Here is a 10,792-nt window from a genome sequence, read left to right as displayed (position 1 = left end):
ATTTGCCCGCGCCTAATACTTACAGCTTCAAGATAAACTTTTTCTTTTTTTTTTGTGTCGGTCAATGCGCACTAAAAAATTTACCTTACAGTTTTCTCTTTTTAGTGTAGCTTTGCTTAAAGGGGAGGGGAATTGAAAACTTTTCATTTGAAAAAAAAGTATAAAATGAGAGGGGGGGGGGGGCGTTTGGTAATTGTTTTACTAGGGCCAGACAAACATCCAATTACTTTAGTATATAGAATATCTTAAGAAGACTTCAATTGCATAACAAATATTAAATAAAAAATTGACAGATGTTAAAATTTGAAAAGTGCTCATTAGCATTGGATTATTACCACATTGTACCCACTGGGCCACTGGGCTTTACATTCATTCAGAATCAAAACCTATACATTTTGCATGGTGCATCATCTTTTCCGCAAAATATATTACAAATAATAAAATCTTCAGAACTGCAAATTACTACTACAGCTTAAGCTATCTTTTACCTTTTGATTTGATTTTAAATAATCAAATACTTTCTGATCTTATATATTATTTTCTATTGTGTTTTTTTAGCGATTATGAAACTCTTTACGGAAATGAAATTGTGGAAGTGATCGGACATCAAATAATGTTTAGTGTTTTTTCAATTTAGAAATTATTGATATTTTACATATTAAAGAGCAGAGATGTGCTAAAAAGGCTTGAATAAAGTTTAGTCTTAACTATTTGACTATTTTAAATTTAGATTTAGGTTTTTTGTTTAAGTTATGAGTTTGCTATTTTTGAATTAGCTGTTTAAATTGACATATCTGTTTATTTTATCGATATTTCCCCTAGTTCACTGACTCTCCTTCCCTTTTTATAATGGGTTACCCTTCAACTTCCCCTAGTGTCTAGAATTATTCCCCCAAGGGAATATCAGCCAATGAGAGGCCTTGTTTGTGTCAATCAACCAATAGGAGATCATGGTTTGATAACCTCGTATCGAACCAAAGAGAGATAAGGATACCCTACATAATGACGATCGATCCATAATCCTAGCCAACTCTCTACTTTTCCCTTCTATTCTCTTTCTCTGCCTTATACCACCATCTTTAAATATCCTGTGTTAACTATAAACACAAATATATATCTGTCAGATTGTTTATTCTACATTTTCTGTTTAATTTTCATACTGGAAAGATATATACAGAGTTGTGAATTTTTAAATAAACATCTTTCTGTGAACTAACTGGGCTAAAAAGCAGTGTATATTAAAATCATTCCTTTCTTTTCCCTAAGCACTCATACACATACACACACCCACACACATAAACAGTCCTACTTCAAAGGCACGAAAGTCAGTTTTGCTGGAAAGGTGGAAAGTTTTTCACCTAAAGAAAGTAAATATTGTATGTGTGTATATATGTGAAAAGAGAGTTTTAATACTGTTATTCTCCTTTCAAAGAAAGTTTTGTCAAAATCATAACAATCAACACAGGGCCTTCTAGGCCCATCTGTGATAATAACAAAAACATTGCAAAAAAGTAATAAACTTTCAGAAAGTTATAAAAAATGCGACTTAATCGAGAATCTTGTGACCTTAATTGTTAAAATAACTTTTCACTAGATTGTAAATAAAGAAATTTAGAATAAAAATTGTAAACTTGTTATGGAGGTACAAACACCGGTCACAAAAGAACTCAAATTTACCTCTACCGCCAGCACACCGGCGGTATCAATTGGCCCGCAAACAAATAATCCTGCAGCTGTTCAATCGGCGGCAAAAGCCGGCACTTCTCAAGAAACAGAATCATCACAAATAACATTATCACCACCGCCAGTTTTTAACCTAGCCGTCACCCGTGAAAGCGTGATTACGCAGCAGTCAAGTGGACAGGCGGTTACAGCCGCTAATATTCATGCTGTTACATCCCCGCAGCAGCCAACAACACGACCACAACCTTTGTCGACAACATCAACTATAACAACACCCTCAACTAAAGATTCTTTGTCTAAAGAGGCCATTGAAATGATTGAAACAGAATTTGTAAAGCTAAAAGCAGAGCAGCTGAGAAAAGCTGTCACAAATCAACAGCAGCCAGAGACTGTTGTAATTTCAGGCGGCGGTAGCGATGGTGTGACTAGAACCGTCGTTCTAACAACTATACCTGGCCTAGCCAACCTATCACCGGCTGTTACAGTAGCTGCAGGTGTCGGCGGTGAAGGAGGACAGCTTGTTTATTGCAATCTAAACGATCTTGACCTTCAGGGCGGCGACGGAGGGGAATCGGCGGCAGAACAGGGATATAATTTGACGTCACTGGCGTCTTTAGCAGAAGCTAGTCAAACTTTGCAACATCAGGTAATACATTAGATAAAAGTACTCCTCAATTATTAGTGCATATCCGTCACTACATCACAGTAAATTTATTCTGGTTTTTATAAATTTTACAAAATATATAACAAAATTGTCACATTTTGAATATTTATTTTACACTCAAAATGTTATGAGACATTAGCATGGACATAACTGCTTTGTTACATAAGAAACATAGTTTTGAAAATAACTGAAAAGATTTTTCATTTTAGGAAAAAGGTGGATACCCTGGAGTTCAAACCTTGCTCTTACAGGGCGGAGTTTTGCAGGTATTTTAGGTTCTAAATACTTCAAATACACACATAGCTTATTTCTACCCAAGAGAGGAGGGATATAATTATTCAAATAGCCTAAAGCTTGCACAAGACTTATATTAAGCATTTTGAAAATTCTGTTGAAGAGATTCTATTAGACACAAATAAATACATACAATTCAGCTATCATTTCAATTATGAATGGGATAGCTTAACGTTTTTATTTTCCATATTATTTAAATGACAAAAATAACTTTATAAGCTAAGTAAATGAAGTTAGTATGAAAACAATTTCAATTATTTATCTTCTTTATGGCTTATTTGAATTCATTTTTTCTCTAATCATAAACTTTGTTAAATTTTAATAATTCCTATTAATCCTTACTTGAATAAGAAATTTAAAATGACGACGACATTTATTTATTTACAACACGAGTCCAATGCCGCGTTCATAAATTAGTTAATATTTCTCGTTGTAAACAAACCTCAAAATACTAAATAATATTATTAAATATTATGTAAACAATATTAAAAGTTTTTAGTTTTAATGATTATTCGTATGACTGAGCTAACGGCTATTTTTGTATGACCAGTTGAAAGGCGAGGGAAGTGGACTAATGACCGCGGGCACAGACGAGCCAGAACAGGTGCTGATGACCGTTGCTGGCCATCCAGAGGGTGCGGGCAAGATGATGACTGTTGCTGGTCATTCTGGAGTTGAGAAAATGATTAATATACCCCATTCACAGCAGGTTTTTAATTTTATTTCATTTATGAAACTTAACACTAATAGCTATTGCTGTTTAACTCAATAAATATATTAAAAGTACTATAGTAGTTAATATTATATACTGGGTTCGTTCCTAAAAATTAGTGTCGAATGTGGGTTTCTGACTTTGGCAGTCTTTAACAGGATTAGACGAATTTACGTGCCGTGTTTTGTACATATTTCTGTATAATATTGAATATGTTAAACCATGAATGTAATTAATATAATGTTCATTAGGTACAAGTCGTGTCTTTGAATCAAAATGGACAAGCAAGAGTGCACACAAGTCAAGATGCCATAGCTAGTATCCTAGCAAGTATGAATAGTCAGGTATAAATACATGGAAAGTTTTATGCTTTTGGGTTAGGGAGGGAGGGGTGGTTTTTAGATAAAATCGTATATTAAAGGAAGTTTTAAGAGCAATGGAAAAATACATTAATGTTACGATGAGAGTTCGCACAAGATAACATAGCTAGTATTCATAGCAGGAGTGTATATGATATATTTTTCATAATTTTCTCAAGAAGAAAATTCTTATTAAGGAAATTTTTAGTATTTAAATTGGGGACAGTAATAGAGAGTGGGATGGATCGAAAGAAATTGAACTCTCTTGGAAAATATACACCTTTAATTCTTGATATTACCATATGAATATTCACTGAAATTTAAATCATACGATAATAAAATATTATTTAGCAAATGGAAACAGAGCGAGGAGTTGAGGAGGAGCTTGAAGAAAATGTTTATGAAGAAACTAAGCCTGAACCTTTACCTCTTAATCTGGCCACAACTGCATCTGAACAGGTATGATAAATTACTGAGTCGGCTTATTTCTACCAAGTGTCACAATATTTTGTTTTCTCTTTTTCTATTTTCTGTGAAAATATACTAATGATCCAATAACAGTTAGTTAGAACTATTTCGTGTGGTAATGCTAATATATTCATGACACCTGCCAAAAATGATGTTCATTCAGGACAGAAGCATTTATATGAATTTCTTACCTATATGATATTAAAAGATTTCATTCAAAATTGTGTTTTGTAACCCTAAAATGATTTTATTTAAAACAAACTAAATATTTTTTTAGGGTGTAATCCAGGGACAACCAATTCAGTTACAAGGAATCAAACGAGTCATCACGCAGCCATCTTTCCAACAGCTGTCCACCAAGAAAGTCATTATAGCCACAATCAATGGGACCCAGCGAATTCTGACCCCAGTTTCAACCCCACCTCAGTTTATAACAATGAAGTCAGCGGTATCTCCGCGAAGCGGTAGTGTTTTCATCGACCAGAACGGTGACATTGTCAACAGTTCTAGTCCAATTCTACTGAAACAGCCGAGCAGTGCTGCTGTAAGTGTTGGACAATTGGTGAGCAAGACCAAACCTCTTCCACCTGGAGTAATTCAAAGCCCTGGAGGAGGGGCACCAGTTGGGGGACCTAGAAACGCCGACAACAAGACTTGCATGTGGAAATTTGAAAATGGACAGGTACCTAGTCTAATTTGTTATTTAGTAATTCTATTCTTACGTCTAATAGATCAGATGCCCTGTAATAGTTTTCTGTCATATGTCACTTCGTCAGGCAGTTAGGTAGGTAATAATACTTTGTCACACTTGTTTACATCGCTTTTTATGCCGTCATGTAAGTTTTGCCTTACGTTAATATTAGTACAAACTACAAACACAGCACCGTCTCTGTTAGTTGTTGTACTTTCGTCACTTTAACATTAGGAAAGTTTGTTGTCTGAAAGAAATATAAATTATAAATATAATTTTAAAACTTTCTTATGAAAACATGCTTTAACTTAGATTTAAAGGAATTTGATCATGAACGCCAAATACAATAGTTAAATTTCTCCCCAAAAATTATGTATGGAGCGTGTAATTTTTTGTATTATTACGTGAAGGGAAAGGCAGATAGATTGATTTATGCACTTCAATGCGAATAAACAAACAATTCCTCATAAGTCACATTTATCCACATTTTCAAAGTTTTATTTACAAGAAAAATATTTGACTTACTTGAGAATTGCATTTGGCATTTGTTTTGCACTCTGAGCATTGAGCTAGCATGTGATTTTGCACAATGATTGTCATTTAGCATTGATAAGAATGCAAAATTCTTTACATTAAATGTTTTAGAACTTTTTTCGCCATCAGTTATGTAATTGAAAAAGATATTTAACAAGCGTTGCCATTGAAAAATTTTAATTCATATTTTTAATCTTTATATTTAAAGTATATTTTAATTTTATGTTTAATTTCAGATCTGCGGTAAAGTTTTTACCAAAACGTACAATCTAACAGTGCACATGAGAATGCACCAGGACATAAGGCCATTTCCATGTGGCGTGTGCGAACAGACATTCAGACAAAAGGCACACTTACAGCGCCACGAGGCGACACACGGAATAGACTCTACGGCCAGCCGTAAAAAGCGTAAACGTCCTGGCTCCACGGATGAATATACTGCCGTAGTGAGCCCTGGCGGCACCGTTGGGCTTAGTTCGGTGACACCGCTTAGATCTGAGGATCCTGATGATCCGCTGTCTGCCGACGACGGCTGTAGCTCGCCTAAAAATATTAAAACTGAGCTTAGTGGCGATGTAGACGATATAGTGGAGGCTGTACAAACACAACAACAACGCCTTCATTTTAATTCTCAATCCCAACAGACAACCACCCACATCCCTCCGCCTCCAGTGAAAAAATCTGTCAGCAACGTGAATGTCGGTACAAACACAGACCTGCCAATGCTTGCAGACGATAACGGGGACGAGATGAAGGACGGGACGTTGGTGTTGCGCCGTCTGCGAGAGCCCCCCGTGGTTAAGGGAGTTGTAGAGCAGGGCGTACAATATTGTGAAGAAGATTTAATAGTGCCTGATTCTTTGACGGTAAGTCATACACTAGTGGGAGGGGTGATTAATGCAACCATTTCGTATTTTAAAAGGAAAATCTTTGTATATAAAAAATCATGCTAATAATAAAGAATTACAATATCAATGTAATTGATCTTTCTGATAGGTTTCTTTTTATAGGAAGAAGCTAAAATATGTATACACTGTAAGCTGCCGAATATATTCCAAAATTTGATAGATATGTTACGGAATCTTTCAAAATGCAGCGCTGTGATTGGCCGAAATTTTGGCGCGCCCCGATCTAAACCACCACTAAAATGATTTAAAGATCAAGCTCTGGTCTCCCTTAAGGAAAAAATTAAAAGCGTTATGTTTTTGTCCAGAAACGAGAAATGATGGATGTGGAGGTAGCAGAAGAAAATGAGGAGGAATTGTATTCTAGTCATCAATATGTTACGGTAAAAATATTATAATAAAAAAAAAGGAGTAGAATGTTTGTTAGGATATTTCTATCTTAAAGCGGCTGCTTCGATTTATAGGTGTCTTTACAGGGAAGAAAATAACCAATAAAGATAATTTGAAAAAAAATATTTCGTTTTGCTGTCTTGGGGGGCTTTCCTAGTTATTAATTAAGGTAGACCTCCTTCCCCCTCCCCCACTTCCCCCCCCAAAAAAACGCAGCTGCAATAACAAAAAACAATTTTAAAAGCTAGGTATATTTTTATTAATTGTGATTTTTCTATGCTAAGATAATGTTAGCTAATAAATGTTTTTCATTTTAGGATCTCGGCGATGGCCATTTCCAGACAGCTGACGGCCAGTTTATCGACACTTCATCCAACCAAATCGTCATGTCGTCGGACGGCGAGCTGGTCGGCTTTGTGCCAGTCGAGGCTGGCACCGGCGGAGTCACCACAATCGAGCAGCAGGCACAGCACGCCAGCCCTGTGGTGAACATCAGCACGACAACCAACGAGCAGGGTCAGCAGGTTGTCATAATTGAGAACCTCCATCATCACAGTCAAGAGTTGCAGAAGGAGATCATCAATGCGCTGATGGCCGAGAATAATTTAATACAGCTGCCTAATTAGAACACTTGAGTTGCCATAATTTTTACCAGAAGTTAATATATTGATTAGGTTTGGAAAATATTTTATTGTTTCATCTATAACTTTTAAAAACATAAAAATTAGGATGGACATTGGATTCGATTAAAAGATTTTGCCTCCTAGCTTTTCTGTCAGTCAAAATTTATTAGAAAACATCTCTACGTGATTTTATAATCATGCTTATTAATTAAAATTGATTAATTCCTAATTTTTAAAATATTTTCGATAAAACACATATTTTTGATTAAATGAAATATTTTCCCAGTCTAAGTAGTTATGATAACTGAATATAAAATGTTTTAAAATTGAATCATGAATATCTATTTCTAATTGTTTTATATACAAATGATTGTTTTGTTGTTTTCTTTATTTTAAATTTACATTTTTTTTTATTAGTTAAGTTAGGTACATTTTATTTTGATTTAATAGTGTTGATTTAAATTTATTTTTCTATTAAATTATTTCAATAAGCATGCTTTTTTTGAATTTAAGTATATTTCTAAAAATGACATCTAATTAAAAATCCTTTAAAAACTTTCTTTTTCATTTACTTATAATTATTTTTCAATTTTGATTTTAACTTGTCAAGTTTTCAATTAAGATGTGACGCTTTGTTTTGTAATTGCTTTTTGGGCATTATTATTTTAAGTGTTAATAAGTCAAGATATGTTTTTATATTCTAATGAAGATGAGTAAATTATTTTTCCTTATGAATATGGAGATATTTCTTACTTGGTGTGCTTCTGTAAATTAATGTAATAATGAAAAAGTTTGGACAATGATGGTTTTACAATCATATCGAGATTTAAGAAGTTTTCCTAAAGTTTTTAATCCAAAAACACTTTGGGGACCAGTTCAATGTGACAGTGTCCCCTACATCTCTGCAATTAATTCACAATTAAAATATTGACACACTTTGTAAGAAATATCCTCCCCTCTTTGAACTAAAATTATTTTATTAAAGGCATTATATCTAGTCAAAATTTCTTAAGATGCCATATTCTAAAATTACATACATAAGTATATTTTCTTATTTTAAATGCTATTAATGGTGTATATTGATTAACTGATTAACGGAAAAAAATATTTGGGTTTTTGAAAATCCAACTTACTTTTGGGTGATTAAACATTAAACAACACTTTTTTATTAAAGCAAACTAAAAATAAACCTTTTTTTCTAAGTTTTTAGAGTTTTTAAATATTTTTTCTACAGAAGATAATTATATTTTTACACAACTAGAAACCCAAGCCTTCGTAAAACTAGTCTTGTAGATGTCAAGTAAAAGTTAATGGGTGCAAGCAAAAAGTGTTATCAAAAGAAATATTTTGTTTGTGATCATAATACTAAAAATCGTCTCATATTTAGTAAATTATGCGTTAGGGTATGTTTTTTAATGAGTCCGTTGCCGGGCTGTAAAATTGGTTGATTTTTTTGTCATTGAAACGTTAAGTCTGCCTTCATAAGTATAACTACGATCTACAATTAAACACAAAGAAATATTTTGCTTAAGATAATGCATTTTGCCTACCCCACTTTTAAACAAATAGATGTGTGCGCTTATGAACCAAAATTTTTTGGTTTATCTTTATTTTGTATAATTAAATAATGATAATATTTTATTATTATTTCTGAGCTTTGCAGCATTATGTAGAAATATATCTTTATTATTAATCATCTGTTTTTTTTTATTTATTTCTAACTCTCAATACCTGTTCTCTAAAGCCTATAATCATTGTAGTGCTAGAATAAATATCCTTTACTTTTATACCAGGATACAAAAAGACAAGACAATGGACGATAAATTGATATACATCCCCTACAATGACAAACAAAGTAATCCCTTTGGTACAATGGATTATGCAAAAGTTTGGATACTGCTAGTTTAAATCAACCAATTAAAATTTAATTAAAGTCAGTGAAGTTGAAGGCAATGAATTAGAGAACATACTTATACTACTTTGGGGATTAGCATAATTTACAGTCCATGTCAAACCACAATGCTTTACGCATTTCAACCTAACTTAGTATGACAGATGTTCTACAGAGTTTCTTTGTCAGAAATGCGTATAAAGGTGGAGTAACTTATGTATTACAAAGTTGACGCATTTTTACGCATTTCTTTACATTCCAGTCTTGTTCTGCTTAAATGGATTTATCATTACGTGGATCATACACTATGTACTCTAATAAGGTGAAACTTGTGGCGGGCTAAAATGACGATCCCCTCTTTGACCCCTTTTCTCTCCTACTGAATGAACGAACTAATGACCGTGGAAATAGCAACCTAAATTGACGTAAATATTTTTTTCTGCTAAAAAGGATTTTTATTAGATGCCTATCCCAGTAAATATAATTTTGTCTCATTTCTATACAACTAAAATAATCACATAAAGGCATTTTGATCTAATGAAATTATAAAGAAGCTGCTCTACCAATAAAGAACTTTCCTTTATCAGATATTCTAATAGATGTATTATTACTTGGATATTACACCAGAGTATCATGTACTCTAATAAAGTAAAACTTGTAGTTCGCTAAAATAACCACTTTCCCTATTCACTCCCTTTACCCCATCTATCCCCTCCTATTGGATGAACGAACTGCCCAAAAATTATGTCTATGTTAGCAACCAAAATTGACGACAATTTTCCCCTGTCATAATATCCACGTATATTCTGTTAATACCCCCCGGGCCCCCCTTCCCTGTAACATATTCCCTGACTTTCCCAATATTGTGGAAAGTCTGTTTACTTGAATAAAAAATGCATTCTGCTAGTTATTCACCAACAAGTGCGAAGTTTATCAGATTTTTCTAACATATTTGTGAAAATTGTACTGTTTAGAGTAATTTCTAGTATGAATATTTAAAATTTATAAAATATTTGTGGTTTTATTAATATTTCATATGAATTGTAAATTAAAAAAGAGATTAAAAGGATTTTCCATTTTATCCTATGATATAAAGTAGCAACTTGTTTCTACATATATTCTATACATGTATTGTATTACTTGGTTGTTTTTGTTTCTTGTATGTGTAACAGGTTCATGAAGATTTTTTTCCGCACCCTAAATTTTTATATCCTAAAATGCACTCTTTTGACCTTTTTAGCGTGAACCAAGTATAATTTTCCACGGATGGGAAAAAAAACAAGGAATAAAACATTAATTAGTTGCGTTTCCTAGTTAATACTGTAAATTATATTAGTTCCCAAAGTTTTATATACACCAACTTTTATTTGTTTGCTTAAAAACTTTGTATACTTAAATCTAGATTAGGTTGTGAAAACCAATGAATTTAATCTACAGAACGGGTAATTTTGTTTATCATAATTTGATGTGTACACTAATTATCGTTCATTGTCTTAATCTTAGCATCTCTGGTTTTCCATCAAGATGAAAATAGACCAACCTATGATACTTTATTGTAGATCAGCTATACTGAAAAAC

At 33.1% G+C, this 10,792-nt stretch overlaps 1 protein-coding gene across 2 annotated transcripts; it reads left to right on the top strand.

Moving 5' to 3' along the window:
• The first annotated feature begins 1,129 nt into the window (after window positions 1–1,129).
• On the top strand, window positions 1,130–9,016 carry LOC145316979 (uncharacterized). 2 transcript variants are annotated; one of them, XR_013878788.1, is made up of 11 exons: window positions 1,130–2,329; window positions 2,557–2,613; window positions 3,192–3,350; window positions 3,605–3,697; window positions 4,064–4,171; window positions 4,458–4,862; window positions 5,642–6,271; window positions 6,619–6,693; window positions 7,018–7,374; window positions 7,610–8,079; window positions 8,268–9,016. XR_013878788.1 is itself a non-coding variant. In XM_080157834.1 (10 exons), exons 1-9 carry the CDS (start codon window positions 1,637–1,639, stop codon window positions 7,324–7,326), a joined length of 2,529 nt encoding a protein of 842 aa, XP_080013960.1. In that variant the 5' UTR covers window positions 1,130–1,636; the 3' UTR covers window positions 7,327–7,374; window positions 7,616–7,739. The 2 variants fall into 2 exon arrangements, 1 of the variants encoding a protein (XP_080013960.1); XM_080157834.1 differs by lacking the exon at window positions 8,268–9,016 and having other exon boundaries at window positions 7,616–7,739.
• Window positions 9,017–10,792: the final 1,776 nt, after the last annotated feature.

This window comes from Acartia tonsa, chromosome 4 (assembly GCF_053477335.1).
Source record: "Acartia tonsa isolate MP-2025a chromosome 4, ASM5347733v1, whole genome shotgun sequence".
Classification (NCBI taxonomy): Eukaryota; Metazoa; Arthropoda; class Copepoda; order Calanoida; family Acartiidae; genus Acartia; species Acartia tonsa.
Note: the sequence above shows the minus strand (reverse complement) of the source record. Positions and strands in the feature narration are given on the sequence as shown.

Coding starts and splice junctions, on each gene's coding strand:
- LOC145316979 (XM_080157834.1), top strand. CDS start 1,637: ATGGAGGTACAAACACCGGTCACAAAAGAACTCAAATTTACCTCTACC. Junction 4,172..4,457: donor CCACAACTGCATCTGAACAG/GTATGATAAATT, acceptor ATATTTTTTTAG/GGTGTAATCCAGGGACAACC. Junction 4,863..5,641: donor GGAAATTTGAAAATGGACAG/GTACCTAGTCTA, acceptor GTTTAATTTCAG/ATCTGCGGTAAAGTTTTTAC.